This window comes from Mixophyes fleayi, chromosome 10 (genome assembly GCF_038048845.1).
Source record: "Mixophyes fleayi isolate aMixFle1 chromosome 10, aMixFle1.hap1, whole genome shotgun sequence".
NCBI lineage: Eukaryota > Metazoa > Chordata > Amphibia > Anura > Limnodynastidae > Mixophyes > Mixophyes fleayi.
In genome coordinates, this window is record NC_134411.1 from 54,677,160 (window position 1) to 54,695,304 (window position 18,145).

At 36.8% G+C, this 18,145-nt stretch overlaps 1 protein-coding gene across 19 annotated transcripts in view; it reads left to right on the forward strand.

Moving 5' to 3' along the window:
- Positions 1-17,470, forward strand: part of NRXN2 (neurexin 2) — a 725,960-nt gene extending 708,490 nt beyond the window's left edge. For 12 of the 19 annotated variants that reach the window (XM_075188775.1, XM_075188781.1, XM_075188779.1 and 9 more), the window contains 2 exons: positions 11,222-11,300; positions 15,399-17,470. In XM_075188775.1, coding sequence (XP_075044876.1) covers positions 11,222-11,300; positions 15,399-16,288 — 969 coding nt within the window. In that variant the 3' untranslated portion in view covers positions 16,289-17,470. The remainder of the gene's footprint in view (positions 1-11,221; positions 11,301-15,398) is intronic. The other 7 variants (XM_075188784.1, XM_075188786.1, XM_075188794.1 and 4 more) reach the window with 1 other exon arrangement.
- Positions 17,471-18,145: the final 675 nt, after the last annotated feature.

Here is an 18,145-nt window from a genome sequence, read left to right on the forward strand (position 1 = left end):
TAATTTGATGGCGCTATATAAATAAATTTGGATGATGATCGATGAAGGTGGAGTGCACCCATAATAAAAAACTTTAGGCATACAATAAACTTGGAACGTAAAAGAGCATCCATCATAGACAGTTATGCTACAGAAACAGGAGGAGTTCATTGGATTATAAGTGTTAGAAATAATACAGTTAAACATTGATAAAACTAAATAGACAAAGGTGGCCTGCACCCTCATCTGTTTATTTACTATGCACTTATTGTTGAATAAAGTATCCACAAGGAGCCAAAAGTAAAGCTTTCAAACACCGTGTTTAGTACAAGTGCTTTTTATGCTATGAGTAAGGTAGACCTGGCTGAATAGAAATAAGTGTGTGCCGTAATACTGCCCTTGTGAATCAAACAAGGAATACTCGTATATATTTGCAAGTATATAAATATGTAATGTATAAAATATGTAATGTTTTGGTTATTTTGGATGGGGTACTCAGATTGATGAGATTCTCTGGTAAATTTTTCCGAGGTTTTTTGGCTCTGTATCATCTCCCCATATGCCATAATTTCAGCAAATGGTCTGACCTTGGCACCCTTCTGGATTTCTAATGGCACGCAACAGGTTTTCCCCCTCTCACCACTCATATGTGCTCCCATAATAGAAATTGGATCTTACTATGTGGCCACATCCCTATATCTCCTGGATTGGCTGTATCAATGCTGTAAAAATGAATATCCTCCCCACATTTATTGTTGGGTAGATTATTAACTGGGAGCCAAGTGCAGAGCTTTCAAACACCTTGTTTTACTATAAGTGCTTGTTTTGGTATGAGTAAGGTAGATCTGACTGGAAATGCTGCCATTGTGAATCAAACAAGGGAACTCATCACTTGTATATATTTGCAAGTATATAAGTATATCATGTATAAAATATGTTATGTATATCAATATGTCATTTATATAAATATGGAATGTATAAATAATAAATATATGTTATGTTAGTGAAGTGTAAAAAATATTGTCAACTTTATAACCCTGTCTGTTTGACAATATAATGACATCAACAGTATTATTAGGACAACAATTGAAATTTAGGCAGTATTTATTAGGTTGAGAATTCAAATGTAGGCAGTATTGTACCTAACCCTGTCCTTTTCCCTTTCCCTATCACTGTCCTTAACCATATCCCTAGCTTATCCCTAACCCTATAATAATAATGTCGACATTTGAATTGTCTACCTAATCATACTGTCCACCATGTGAATTGGCGACCTAATAATACTGTTGTCAGCTGAAATTGTCGACTGTTATACAAGCTGATAGACCAAGGCCAAAATGTAAAATATTGCAAGATGGGGCTACCAGTTTTGTGGCTGAAGTGCTTGATTTCTTTGGACCCCAAAAAAGAGAAAATTTTGGTTGTTGGTCGATGAACTGGACTAAATAGATAGCAGTTTAATTTATTTATTTTTTTACAAATCACTAATGGTCATTTGGCTAACAGTGGTCATCTTCCTCTATGTTGATGACCATATCATCACCCTTACCACCATCCTCATCACTGATGTAATGATCATAATCATCACACAATATTAATTTATCCGCACTGGAATCTACACATTCTGTTGGCAAATTGGCAGCAAGAACGGAATTCTTCATACAGGATGCTGACTATCATAATTGTTTCCTCTTGCTTCACAGACAATTGTGTAAAATTATGCTTATTCATCTTGCTTCCCTTCTGTATTGATGTATCACCCCAGCAGCAGCAGTTGTAGTGTTTAAAGATGTATCATCAGAATCATGGATTGCATTAAGGGAGTCATTTTGAATTTGAAAATTGGATGCTGGACTACATACTAATAATGAGGAGGTTGTTGATGAAGGTGTTTACGCCTTTGAGGATTGCAACTGTCTATCCATTCAGCTGCTTGCTGATGCTGGGCTGCTTGCTACTAAACACAATTTGCCAGTTTTGGAAACATAACTTGAATGATCTTGCTGCAAATTATGTATGAGGGAGGAGGTGCCTAGATGAGTAACATTCCTACCCCTACTTATTTTGAAATGACAAACACTACAGATGCCTTGAGAAATGTCTGGGTTTAGATAAAAATATTTCCAAACAAAAGAGGACCTTTTTTTCATCTTCTGTCCTTGCACGATTATGCCCTTGTCATGGGCATCTGCTGGTGGTAACACTGGTGGCTGCCTTATTGCAACAAAATCATCATCATCCTCCTCATTATCTCGTTCATGTACAACACATTCATTTTTAGATCCACAGTTATCCCCCTCATCCTCTTGCACATTTGCAACTTCCATAGTGGCCTCCTCAATTTCTATGGATAAATCTTCATCAACACTAATATTACTACTGAGTGAAAAATAATGAAAGGGTACTAATAGCTCTAGACAAGGATAGCAGCTGATACTATAACTATAAGGATTCCACCAAGTATCCTCTATAACATATATGCACAGAAAAAACTAGTAAAGCAATGCAGCGCTAATCTCTTGCACAAAAAGATATGCAAAGGGAATGTGTACAAATATACAACTGGAACATCGAGAGTCTATTGTAAATATCACAAAGTCACTCAATCTATATGATGTCAAGTTTTCGTTTTTCATAGATGATGATATCAGGAAAATAGTTCTTCAAACAACAATTCACTGGTATGTAGCTATCCTCAAAAAAAATAGTACATATAGTGTAATACGTTCATAAATAACGATTGCATCCTGTGAGGATACTTCTACTTTACTTAAAAGTGCCGAAATAGTGATCATACAGCGATCCTTAAACCCATACAGGTATAACACAGAGATTAAAGGTAGGTGTTGTTCAAATTACACATAGAGAATAGGAGCTCTTTTACCTCTAATAGTCATATATAGAGTAACAACTCATTCACCGTTATTAATTAACCTCTCTCGTGAAGAAATTTACACGAGTAAGCAGGAAGATGTCGTTTCAGAATAAGAACAGGCACTGATATTTCACACGTTAGTGATTATCTAATCTTATCCTATATATTTCCCAGATTGTACTCCAATCAAGAAATAAGGGAAAGAAAGGATACCATAGTGCTTTATCCTCTAATACAAGTTTCATACATAAACAAAACAAAAATAAATACAAATAAAAAATTAGATAAACAGCGCCACAATCGGCAAGTGTAACGTATATACAGTAGTGGCAAAGCCGCCTACCAGAGTCCAGAGAATAAATAGCTTTCAATACATACAAAGCCGCCAAGTTTATATTACCATTATTGCTGTAGCAATAATGGCAATATAAACTTGCACGGACTCCGTAGAAATGGTCTTGTCAATTTCTTTCCGCCAACGTGTTTCAACCTGTGAATTTCTGGTCTTTGTCAAGGCTTATGCTGTTTATACATAGAATAGTCTCCTTATATATAATGTTGTTGGATTGAATGACGCTTAACATCCGTAATTAAACAGGCTGGGAGTTTATCATCCACAGGTGTAATAATTATAATGAAGAATTGATTTGAAAACGAGGCTTGACACACATCTTCCAATCAAAAAACTTTGTTAACAACTCCTCTATAGACATACAGCCTAATGAAACACTCTATGTGAAAAATCAAAGGCGGCTGTCAATGTGTGTAAAATGTGTAAAACAAAAGTATGGAGACATTGTAAATGTAACACATACCCTAAAATAGAAATATTATAGGTCAGTTTATCTAAATTCATCATAATACAGATCACCATTATCTATAAGATTAATATTATAAAAGAAAGGTTATATACCAATACTCTTATATCTCAAATGAATGGAAACAAAATAGATTCACAATACATATTAACAAAATAATTAACAGCAACCATACAATGGATATATACCTTCCACACAGTTCTTATTCTGAAACTACAGCTTCCTGCTTACTCTCGTAAGTTTCTTCACGAGAGAGGTTAATTAATAACAGTGTTGTTACTCTATGTATGACTATTAGAGGTGAAAGAGCTCATATTCTCTATGTGTAATTTGAACAACACCTACTTTTCATCTCTGTGTTATACCTGTATGGGTTTAAGGATCGCTGTATGATCACTATTTCAGCACTTTTAGTATAGTAGAAGTATCCTCACAGGGTGGAACAGCTATTTATGAACGTATTACACTATATGTACTATATTTGTCTGAGGATACCTACATACATGTCATTTGAAGAACTATTTTCATGATATCATCATCTATGAAAAACAAAAACTTGACATCATATAGATTGAGTGACTTTGTGATTTTTACAATAGACTCTCGATGTTCCAGTTGTTGTACATTTGTACACATTCCCTTTGTATATCTTTATGTGCAAGAGATTAGCGCTGCATTGCTTTACTAGTTTTTCCTGTGCACTAATATTACTACTATCTATCTTCTCTTTTCCACATGGTTGATGACTTTCTAAGGAGGCTGTTCTATTATTGCAATGTCTGTATCTGAAAACTCAGATTCACATACAGCACTTATGAATACTATCCTTAGACTCTCTTTGGGATTCTGTGAGTGCTCAGTTTGTTCTTCAGCTTCAGTGTTATCTTGAGGCACTGATTTGGCTGTTTTGGAGATATCAGCAATAGATGTCCACTCTGATTGACAAGGTGGTGCATGGGAAGGTGAGGAAGATGCACAACCGTGTTGAGACCTCTGTTTTGGAATGTCCATTCTAGTATGTATACCAGTACCAGCAGTAGCAGGACCACTACCAGCAAAAAGTGTAAGCTTTTCTTGCCACTGCGGGTGATGCATGGAATGTTAGCTATTTTTCTTTTTTTGGACAAATAACCACATTCATCAAAATATCCCCTTTTAATCCTCCTGCTTACATCAAGAGCTGATATTTTGTTTGAGATTGAATTTGACAAATAGTGTTTGGATTTTGAGGATGCTTTTGTCAACTTTCTTCCCGCATTACTGTTTTTACTAGTAGAGGTCGTAACAGTAGTATTACTGTCAGTATTGGTACTGGACTGCTCCAGATCTGTATAGTGATCCATGGTTGTCAAAAGGAGTAATGCTACTTCAACAGATTTGAGCTACTTGTAAATTCCTGCCACCACACCAGGGGAATGCCCAGTGAGATAGGGAAAGAAGGAAAGTTATTGTACAATTCTTATGACACTGCTCCACAATATACTTCTAAAAAACAACTTTATATTTTTTTGGGGGGTTGTAACTGCTGCTGACCCTCACATACACACGCCATTTGTTAATAAGGATGTCACTTAATGACCCTTCCAAAGTAGTTTCCAAAGTGTTAAAACGTGTTTGAGATGTGGAGCTGCATGCTGACCCTCACAAATATTCCTTTTTAAATATAGATTCCAATGAATGACCCTTCCAAAATGGACAAGTATTGAACAATAGAAATATTATAATATAATAATATATAGCATTTTATTGGAGTGTGCAGCTGCATGCTGACCCTCACAAACACTCTTTTTTTAAATATAGATTTCACTGAATGACCCCTCCAAAATTTACAAGTATTGAAAAATAGAACAGATTAGAATATAATAATTTATATCCTTTTTTAGGGTGGGCAACTTCTGCTGAATTCTCACATGCAAACACCCAGTGCATTTCAAAATTATTTCAGTTGTCACTGCCCCACACAAGATTACTTTCAATAGAAAAACTTTCAATTTTAAAAGAAAGAAATCTGTTTGTTTTTTTGATTCTGCTGCTAATAGTCAGACAGCAAAAGCACTGTTTTTCTCAAATATACTAGTTAGTTCAGAATGATATCTATCTAACTCAGTCTGTATATACTGTCTAGTACTATTAGATATATGTAATGCAATGCATTAACAACAACCAGTAGCCACTAGTCCATGTAAGGTGTTTTCAAGCTTGAAATAAAAAACAATAGATCAGAAACTATTGTAGCTGACTATTCTCTACTAAACTGCTTTAATATAATGACAGGATTCTATTGCTTGCCTTTGTCCTTTGTTCACCATGAACGCTATTTGCTGAGCAGAGCACCGTAGCTAACCTCCTCCCTACACGCTGTCTTTTCTAAAGTGGCACTTGAGAAAACTCACAAGAGTTTTGCAAAAATGTCCCCGGCAATGACATTTCACCTTATTTTGAGACCCGAGTTTGGCAGGAGAAACTCATTCACGGTTCAATTTCACAGATCCCCAGGTTCTTTAACTTGTTAGTGCAGATAGGTTTCATGATGCAAGGTGGGGTTCTGTGTTGGTGGATCTGTATATATGAGAAGAAGGGTGTTAATGGGGGCGTGGAACTTACCTGTGTGTAACAAACCACCCGGGCTTGGTGTAAACAGGGTGTGGGTGAGAGTAGATGTTTAAACATTTAAATGTAGGATGTATCAGTTGTCCTGGTATGGATGTAATAGTTTGAAGTATGAGTTTGTTCTGCATGAGGATAAGGGTGTATCAATTGACCAAGTAGGGATGCATCTTTTCTCCTTGTAGTGTGTTCATATTTGTCTTGTGGTTTGTCTGTTCTTCAACTATGTGCTAGTTAAACTGTAGGTGAGAGAAGGAAAAGAGGGGGGGTGGGGACAAATGTGAAGGGGTAGCACTAGGAGGGAGGGTTGCTATAGGTCTTATGTGTTTATATATCAGTTGTTTAAATAGCTCAGTGTGGAAGAGTGTATACTCCACCACATTGTGCGGTGTGTAAATCTCTATGTATTCTGTATTGCACAGACACCAGTGTGTTTCTGGTTTTTCATTCAATACCAATGTGTTCCTGGTTGTTCCATCCACGCAATAGATCAGCCTGTGATTGAGCTGAAGCCACAGTGAGCCAATTAATGTACACTCTTTCTGAAAACTCTCCTAACAGTGTAATTTAAGTGGTGAGCATTGCCTTTGAATTATAGAAATATTATTTTAGACAATCCTGTCCTTTCAACACGCCCATCCATGCAACTTCGCTCACCTCTACAGTTTATGCTAGCATTTTCAGCTATTGTCTTTTAATCAAAATGTCAGACTCTGAGCAGGACAAATGTGGAGCCTGCACAGAACATACATGACTTGCGCACAGTCTGACCATAGAAGATGTGCAGCATGTACATGCTGCACATCTTGGCTGCCATCCATTCAGACTGTGCTTCTAACCCTGCAATAAATCCTGGCCTGTCTGGCTATAACTAATACATTTCACAATCCCTCTCTAAGTGTAGAAGGCCCTAATATCCAGCTCACAAACAAACATCTCTTGGCAAGTTTATTTACTTATTAACAAATAACAGTTTTTTCTCTGTATGGAGGATATCAGCCTCTTTCATCAGATAATAAGACAGAGTGACTGAGCAAACTGACACCCTGGTGGTGGGGCCAAAATGATGCTATTTATGGTGCCTCACATCACTGTGTTTACTGCTTGATATCCCTTCCGGGATCTCTGGGATATTGGACATAGGACCTCAATTTAGATGGCTAGCTATATAATTTTTTTTGACAGGAAACCCAGGTTGATAGCTCATTGATATCCCTTATTGTGGCAGATGGCCCAAGCATTTATTTCTTATACACATCATGAGCAGGTGATTGTTCTGATAGTGCCTCTGGCACATAGTCCTTCGTAAAGCAGGAATTCTCCATCACTTTGGTAGGAAGCTCAGATATTGCCTCTTCCTAATAGTATGCAAAGTATGGATTTAAGGCTGATGTCCGACAGTTGCTGCTGTCTGAGTAAAATTATATACTTATCTTACTCACACAGCAGCACACTGTGTCATCCTCTCTTGCCACTTCTCCTCACACAGGGAGCCACCTGAGGCAACAATGATGAGGTCACCAAATCCCAGCCGTTCAGGAACTGGGTGCTTCTCCATTGATCAGGAGCAGCGACTCTCTGTATGAGGTAGGAGAAGGGAGAGGATAAGCACACTGGCTGTCTGAGTAAGGTGCATACCTGTTGGTGCAGGGAGAGACCATAAGTCAAGAGGTTGTCACCCATGGTAGATAAGTACTGGCTGTATAGTTGTTATAGGATAGATGGAGACTCGGGATTCCTGAGTTCCCAGCATGTGAATAATAAGTAGAGATGAGCGGGCTCGGTTCCCCGAGATCTGAATTCTACCGAATTTAGGGTATCCAAGTACCTAGCCAAGCAGGCCCATTCGGTTTCGAAATGGAGGCAAAACGTCATCGTGACTTATTAGTTTTTCTGAGCTCGGATCTCGCGAGATTTAAAAAGCATAAATACCAGCCTCCACAGCAATCCATCGCCATTTGACAGAGGGAGAAAGCAGGGTTAGGTCACACTGGCTATATCAGCACAGGGACAGTGATTGATTGTATTCAACAGCATTGAAAGCTTAATACCAGATTGTTACAGCAGTAAGAGAAGAGAGGAGGGTTTTTTGTTCAGTTTCTGGCACTTCAAGTGCTATTGGGGTGTCCCCCATTCTTTTGCAGAAATTTATCTGGCTGTGAAAAAAGTACTTTTGTGCAGCACTGTAAAAACAATATATTTAGCACTCCCATTTGCTTTTGGGGTGTCCCCCATTCTTAAGCTGAAATTTATCTGGCTGTGAAAAAAGTACTATTTTGCAGCAGTGTTAAAAACAATTTGTAGCACTACAAGTGCTTTGGGCTCAGAATGGATTAAAAGCAGTCCACATATGAGCAAAATGGGCAATCAGGTTCTGTCACCAGTCCTGATGGTAGTGTTCCCAGTATGTCATCGGGGAAAGGCGATATCAAACTACACCGTCTTTTGAAATCAGCCAAAAAAACACACACCCAAAAAAAATTTACTGTGTTGAAGCGAAAACAAAGTGTAACTGAGGAAAAGTTAACTGCCGATAAAAAAATAATTGCCAACATGCCATTCTACACACACAGTGGCAAAGAGAGAATGAGGCCTTCGCCTTTCTCTATTCGTGGCAGATCCAAAAATGTTACCGAGCCTACAAGTGGTGCACAACTACTGTTACGCGTCAAAGCCGAGCTGCAAGATAACAGTAAGGCATTAGAGGATAATGTTTGCTCTGAATCAGAAATGACACCAATCCCTGTGGAGAGTCCATTCAACAGTGGGATGTCTAATCGTGAGCATTCTGTTAGTGTACCCATAAAGAGGGGCCTTTTCAGCAGCTCTGCTGATGTGTGCCTGAACAGCCCGAGTGTAGCCGGTGATACACAAATTGAGGATGCCACTTTGGAATTAGAAGAGGATGAGGGGGAGATTTGTGTAGGCGACGAGGGCGCTAATGAGGATGTTGATGATTATGATGCAGACAGATACCAAATTGCCTTTCTCAATTTCTATTTATATTCTAGATTATATAACGGCTGAATAGTTTTCTATTTTACTCCTAGTGGAGAGGGGATCTGATGCAGACAGATACCAAACTGCCTTTGTCCATTTCTTTGTATATTATAGTTCTACAGTCTATGCAGGCTGCTTTTTTTGTATTTTTCTACAAGTGGATGGGGGGGGGAGGCTGATGCAGACAGATACCAAACTGCCTTTGTCCATTTCTTTGTATATTCTAATTTATAGTTCTACAGTCTATGCAGGCTGCTTTTTTTCTATTTTTCTACAAGTGGATGGGGGGGGAAGGGGGCTGATGCAGACAGATACCAAACTGCCTTTGTCCATTTCTTTGTATATTCGAATTTCTAGTTCTACAGTCTATGAAGGCTGCTTTTTTTTCTATTTTACTACAAGTGTGTGTGTGGGGGGGGGGGGGCTGATACAGACAGATACCAAACTGCCTTTGGCCATTTCTTAGATATTTAACTAGAAGTGTAGGGTGTAATATACACCCAAAGACAATGGCTGCATTGCCAATAGGCTAAGATGGAGAGGAAGACAATCAGGTTTGTGTGCAGAATTAAGGATGGCCTACCAGGGATTAAACTGTTTTCTTCCTAATTTATTAGCTTTAGAATTACCTTACTTATACAAGAAACAGGTGGAGCACTAAATTTGGTTACTTTATGCCCAAAAACACTGATTTTCCAACAAAATAGCAAAACAAAACCAAAACACGCAATGGCGGTTTTGCAAAACCAAAACCAAAACACGACGGTAATCCAGTTTCAAAACCAAAAACAAAACTAAAACACGGGGATCAGTGACCATCTCTAATAATAAGTGCCTTCATATAAAAATGAAAAAGGAAGCTAGTCTGTGTTCTTCCTCTTCATTACTTTGACTGGGACAGGTGGTCCCAATTTATATGGAGCTGTTGGCAATCCTAAGAGTAAGTTCTATTCGTTAAATAAGGGATTTTTTTTAAATGGTGAAATAACTTATAATATTTTTTTCAAACACAATAATAGGGCTAGATAGATAGATAGATAGATAGATAGATAGATAGATAGATAGATAGATAGATAGATGTAGAGATGAGCAAAACAGTGAAACCAAGGTGCACTCCTTTAAATTAATGAAATGTGATTGTAATTATTTGAAGTGCTGCCAAGACAAATAAGAGCACTGTGTAAAATATTTACCTTGGCTTCAAGTTTTTCCAGTCCTACCTCAAACACTACACACATCAGAATTACTGTCGTCATCCCACCTCTATTAATAAACTATAAATTCTGCAAAGTCTGAATTAATGAATACTATGTTGATTTAAATTACGCTGAATAGTGAAGCAAAAGGGGAACTTAAAGATTATATCAATTGAACCTCAAACCTCTGCGAAATGGCCTGTTAGGCTATAAAACTACTCAAAATTTCTCTGCACCTTCGTTTGTCCCTAGATAAGTGTGATATGTGTATTTTGTATGTTTACTTACAGTCATTAAATTGTTACTAGTAAAGGTGGTTCAACCCCAGGCTCAAGTTTTGCATGGATTCCAGGTGACTTTGCTATTTCACTCAGAGACATTTAGCAGACAAATATGTACTCCATTGCAAATATTCGGGTACACTTAAAATAACTTCCTTCAGGCACAAATTACACCTTTTGAAAAAGTCACAATCTGTGATGAAAAGCATTAGATTGGAAGATATACCTGCAGGGGAGTCAGGTTTTTTGCTGTAACTACGAATATCACCAGCATGCTTGTCAAACAGAATAGAGATACTGGATTGCGGCTAACGGAACAAGTGATTGAAAACCCATTGAAGGATTCTTTCTGATGACAAATGATGATGTCCTAAGATTTACACTGTTTGCCGTAGTTTTACAATGATACATTTCCTCAATGAAACACTTTATATTTTAACAAATATCCCTTATCTTCTTTTTTAGAACTCTGATGATCTTCTTGTAGCTTCAGCTGAGTGTCCCAGTGATGATGAAGATTTGGAAGAATGTGAGCCCAGCACTGGTAAGACTTAAACTGTAACATTTCACCACAGTATTAACCAGTAGAACAATACATGAAAGATACTACCAATTTACAGTAAGAAAATAGGAAAACACTGCACAAATGTACTCAGATTATTTGAATAAGAGAGAGTAGATATCGGGAGAATTTTCATGTATAGGAACACGTATGGCAAAGGATGATGGGACAAGGAGAAATTAGGGAAGAAATATGTATTTTCATATTTATAATCACATAGCGATAAGGTAGTATGGGTTGACTTTTTAAAATAAAAAAAATCAAAGATACAATATCTCATGGTGTGTAGAGCAGTTTATATAGAGGAGGAAGAAAAAAAAATGTGTTTTTTGAATATCAAATTGTATACACACTACTTTAATAAGGCATTGTGAGACACTTATAATAAGATGCTTTATGAGGTATATATTGTATTGTGTTAGGAAGTTTGAGATAGTGTTAGGGAGTGTAGGCATTAAATATTAAGGTGTAAAAGTATATATAAGATTTTAGAGCATCACAAGAGAATGGAGGTCAGTACAATGATGCAATATATATGGGGGCATTTATAATATGGTTTTACAAAAATACCATTTATAAATGCTGCACTAACAGGTTTTTTTTATAAATATCCCCTAAATAGCAACTTTTATGCCAGGTCACAATTGTTACCTTTTCTATATAGTGTGCCATTGGTACTGATTATAAGCTCCAACCCTTTCATGTTACACCCCACCACATTTTAACCTTATACAGTATGGTAGGGCAGTAGGACGGACAGATGAACCTTTTGAAACGTAAAGGAATATTTAGCAAGATAATTAGAAATACTATGACATTGGTAGATAGGATGCATAGTGAAAAGGAAAATTAGTAAAATGTAGGAAATTATTGCTTCATTAGGTGGACAAGAATCTAAAAAATCAAATACTAAGTCTCATGAAATATAACTAGAAAAAGGAGATGTTATGATAAATGTACATATATAGCACCAGTGAAGAAGCAAGATGTTTAGCTGTATATAACTACTAATAAAGAAAGACATCTAGAAAGGCATTTTGTTATTAAATACATTAAGATGATCATTTAGGAGAGTAGGAGTAATGTGATATACAGTATACGGAAGCTATATAGACACTTGTTAAGTGAATTAAGGCTATATAAAATCTCAATGATTAACATAAAGGGCTAAAGTAAAATAGTCAAACGTGTTTTAGTGAAGCTGCGTTACAACCAAGGAAGAATTAAGGGGAGAACATACTTTTAGCAGTGATTATGTTTGCGAGGAAGAGGTATGTAGGGTTGACAGCCTAATGCCAATTTATTAAAATAACCAAATCATGTCGGCAATAACTAATATATTTATTCCTGCTTTTCATTTTGGAAATTCACCCAGAATGAATTTCAGTTACTTGTATTAGGTGTTCGGAAGGAATTTTAATAAAACGGTGACACTTGGGAAATAATATATATTTTTTTAACATAGTTAGTTTAAAGTATTAACCAAATACTAGAGATACAAAAACAAAATAGTATTGTATTAAATCATATATCACTAAAATGTATTATTTGGATTTACCAATATTTCAATTTGGGTTTTATTTAAGTCTGCTTCTGAAATATTTCCTTACCTTAAGTAATTGTGGGGCTTTCCAAAATCATTGAGTGGCTGCGTTAGATTTACAGATTTACAAGATCTTTTCAAAAAGTTGAGTAAATTTGCTTGTGTGTACATTTTAAAACTAAAAATAGAGAAAAAACAGCACTTTGTTGTCTATATTTTACATGTTATTCTCTAACCCAGTTGGGCAGCATTGTGACTGTCCTAAAGCAGACAGCTCAATGATTGGTTTACAGCTATTGTTCCTACTTTTAGTTTCTTGAGTATTAAATCAGTCAAAATTCACCTTCTTTACTGGACAATCTGTATTACATAGGGTATAATTTCAATGCCCAGATTTATATTTTGTGCCCCTTATAGACACTGCTCCCAATGTTGCAGCACTCCAATTCCCCAACCACTGCCAAGTCCTACTTGTGTAAAATAAACAAATGAAAATATTTTGAGACCTAATTTTTAGCCCATGGATAAATAATAAAAATGTGTCTGTATGATCATAGACACATGTTGATTACATATGATAAATCTAAATAATTCATTTTTAATAACGTTAAAAGTGAACAGGATGATAACTTGATGCCCTAGGCTTATGGTGCCACCTTGATGCCCTCAGCCTAGGCTTTGTGGCTTTTCCACAAATGAAGGCCTAGCAATCGCAAACCCATTTCTTTTGTTCAGTTAGAAGAGAATCTGGTCAGGCAGTTTAATCCAGGAGCAGTAATTTGCTAGGTAATTTAGCCTCACACGTAAGCATGTGGAACTGAGGACAATATATTTATTAAAAGGAAACCGAACTGTCTAAACTTAGCCAGTTGAGTTAGGAAAGGAAGGCATTTAGCATAGTTTTAATATATCAAAATGTATTGTATGTAAATACAATGCTTTAGAGAATTATATTGAGTAGTTAATCCAGCATTAGTTTACAGATCTAAAAGTGCAAACCAAATATATAATGTAGGAGATACATTTTTTAAACTTTAATGAATTGCTATAAAATTGGTAAAAGTTAGTAAATATTGTGTTTTGTTATTAAAGGCCATATTTATATATTGGGGTGTTTCTGTCTTCCTTACCCCTATTTAATAGTTTCCTTTTTTGCTTTGTTTTTTTTTTATTTTTATAACATAATCTCTATGCAGTTTAAATGTTCAAGGACATTACGTTTTTTACATCTTTTTAAGGACAGCATAGCTTATGGAGGAACACTCATTAAGCTATACTGAGTCTGAAATAAGTTCTAATTAAATAGTGATAATAATAAAATATATTTTATATATGATGTTTGAGTAAAATAAATGACCGTGAAACGGTAAAGTAAATAAAAGAAGAAGTGTTTTTTTTTACCCAGAGGTTTCACAGTTTCTTTTGTAATTTTTTTTTTTGTCTTCATGCTAAAATCACATGTGGCCAATTGTTTGATGTAAGTTGTCTAAATATTCTGAATCAATTTTATTTGATGAGAACAGGACAGCTGAAATAAACAGAGTAATTTACTGTAGATAGGTGGGGGAGAATTGTTAGTTTGAAGGGGCGGGAGGCATGTTGGAGATATAAAGTTGTTAATGTAGATATAGGATAGATTGTGGGAAATTTATAAGGAAAGTGAACGGACAAAATATTTTAAGAAAGCACAAATGATGTAGGAAGTAGTAATAATTTTATAAAATCACCAGTACAGATAGAAAATAGTGAGAAAATAAAATAAAATAAAAAGTACACCAATGAGGAAGCAGGCAGACATTTTGCTAGATTTGGGGAAAAAGAACACATGAAAGTAATACAATTAATTAATCAGACATGGAGTAAGGACTATTATATTTAAGAGAGGGTGGAATTAGTGTGAGGTATAAAAGTAGAAAAATGCAGCTTCACTGGGATAAAGACAAGTAGTGTAGGAAAAGATAAGTAACTAAGAAATAATAAACATCAAGGTAATAACCTATGGCATAGGAAATACATTAGGCTTAATTAAATATTTTTATGATTTAATTCTAGTATGGATCAGTAGCAAATACATTTATGTGAGATATGGCAGGTCACTATGGGGTATAAAAGAAATACTGTATACAGCGTGAGAAATAGTCACTGAATAAGCATGGGCAATACGGCAGAGGTGATAAGGAGAAATCTAGAAAAAAGAAGCAGTAGCATATTGACAGGGAATTTAATGTCAAGAAATAGTAAGAGAAGGGTATAAATATAAAGAGTAGATAAGAAATTATGTTTTATTAGTCTTTATTCAGTTGTATACTTGAGAGATTTAGCATAATATAATGATGTCACAAAGTGTTTATTAGAGAGCTGTCTTTGTATGTTAGAACATTTTGGGTTTAGTAATGACACTGCGAAACTGGTAGCCTTAGATATTCTAAGGGAGATAGAAGATAGTAGTGTGTTGATCATATGTTGACCTTCTGAGGTTTTTACTCACACAGTTTTCTTTGCTGTTTTCTGTGTGTTTTTCTCTTCTTTGTTTACAGGAGGGGAGTTAATATTACCCATAATTACCGAAGATTCCTTAGATACCCCTCCCATTGCTACCCGCTCCCCATTTGTACCTCCTCCCCCTACTTATCGAACTGTCCTCACTCTGGACACCACCAAAGATTCCTTGAGTGTTCCTTCCAACTTGAGGCCACCATGCCCTTCTGAGCAAGAGGATAGTGATTGCGAGGAAGGGATAGAGGTCTCTGGTTATGCCTCAGGGGAGGTATTTGAATCAAGTTTTCCTCCTACTGATGATGAGGACTTCTATACCAGTTTCCCATTGGTAACAGATAGAACCTTGCTGTCCAGATCAGATAGTGCAGCAAGGAGACCTTCTGGCTCTCGACCAAATACAAAGGCAGGAGGTTCAACTTCCTCCCCCTATGACCTTCTCACCTCCACCACATCCCCAGACCCTGTCCGGAACATCCCTGCCGGCAAAATGAATAACAGGGAACCCCCAAAACCCAACATAGACCAATACCCCCATATCCCTACCTCTTTCCAGCTAGACAAGCTGAACAAGCAGAGGCTTCCACCTATAACTTCTTCCCCTAATTTCCACAATTTCCCTACAGCAAATCCTACGGGCTCAGGGGAGAAAGGGTCCCCCGGAGCAGTGGAAGTTATCAGGGAGTCCAGCAGCACAACAGGAATGGTTGTAGGAATCGTGGCAGCAGCTGCACTTTGCATTCTTATTCTCCTCTACGCAATGTACAAGTACAGAAACAGGGATGAGGGGTCCTACCAGGTGGACCAAAGCCGGAACTACATCAGCAACTCCGCCCAGAGTAATGGTGCTGTGGTTAAAGAAAAGACTGCACCTGCAACCAAAACAGTTGGTAAGAGTAAGAAAAATAAGGACAAGGAGTATTATGTGTGAGAGCTTCAAATGGACTCTCCCAAATGTGGGAGTATGGTTGGCAACATCAAACCAACCATTCAATGGAGATACCAGACTGACCCCATGCTGTGACCAATTATTGACTAAGCAACAGTGATTAAGCCCCAGGTCAACAGTTGGCTGTCACCTTAATCAACCAATCCACTGCTTAAACAACTGCCAACCGTTAAAAACCCAACTAAGGGTTATCCAGACATTAACCTTTGGTCAGCCATTTGAATGTCAAAAATTAGCCAACCTACTGTACTGTATCTACAGTAACTAAGGAAACATACATGGACATATCCACTGCTCATCAAATCACCGAACAGTGGATGAACACCCGCCAGACTTCTACTAATTGACAGTAAGCTGATCATCTGATGAAACTGCTAAGAACAAGAGATGCCTCTACTTTTTAACAATACTGTTCCCAGTGTTCCCAACCTAAACTTTATCTTTAACCATAAAAAATCAAATACATCTCTTTCTCACTCCTATTTCTCTTTCTACTTGTGTCTTCTTGAGGAGAAAACACCAAGATTTCCACTGACCTCTTGTGTTGGAAACTCTTTAAAATGATTACAGATAAACAATTAACCTCCTAGAACATTGTTGCTGCCAAAGGTGGCAGTACCAGATAAGGGGTGTAGTATGGAGATCTCTTTCCATGGACAAACAATTTGAAATTAGGAGAGATGGTCACTTAAGATCAATCAACTATAATCCTTAAACAACATGGAGCCATTGAGGGGAGAGGATGGTAGTGTGTTGAGAAAACCATATTTAGAGACTTGGTAAAATATTTTGGAAAGAGGGCTAACAAGACTGGCCTTGGTTATGCTCTCCCCTCCCTTATTCTCATTGCCCTTCAATTTCCTCTATGCCCTCTTAAAGATCAAGGTTATTTCTATTCTGGTTTGTGTGGTGTTGTCTTGGTTTTTTGAACGCTGAGCCGTGCGTTTGACTTCTTCGTGGACTAAATCTACTGCCCCACACCCCTCAAGAAAACAAAACCCATTGTACCACCCCAGGCTTTCTCCCAATACACCTTCAAATAAAATGGACTAGAAATAAGTGGTTTTGGGTACTGGGGAAAAGAGAGTATCAGATATCAATAAAGCAAATGTTACGGCCTTGTATAAAAGTGTTGAGATTGTTAATGAAGAGGACTATTTTATATTTCAGTTTCTTATTCTTGTCTATATTCAAATTGAGACATACTTTACACTGCTGTATTTTGAGTATAAAATCACCATTTCTTTGATAAGAAGTTGACAATTAATAAGGTGAATACAAATAGCAAAAAAAACACAATGAAAAGTAGATGACGCCGCTTACATATACAGTGCCAACAATTCAAGGCATCTCAGCTACTCAGGTGTCTAGTTTGTCAGTAGATGTGTAGCGGACATCAAGGGGTATAATTATTAAACTGCGGGTTTGAAGAAGTGGAGATGTTGCCTATAGCAACCAATCAGATTCTAGCTGTCATGTTGTAGAAAGTACTAGATAAATGACAACTAGAATCTGATTGGTTGCTATAGGCAACATCTCCATTTTTTCAAACCGCAATTTAGTAAATCTAGCCCTAAGTCTTCAATGAAATAAAAATGTACAACTTGTCATTTACTATCTGAAGAAAGTGCCACTGATGGTTATGAAAGGTGGTTAAAACAGTTAAAATGGTTTAGATGATCAGACTAGTACTGTTGAACATTTTAATGACTTGAGACAATTAATATATAACTATATATTCACTGGATGGAACCAAGGAATAAAAATACCATAAGATAGATAACGACTACAGAAAACAGTCTTACAACCTTTTATTTTCAAAGGATAAGACTCTGCTTC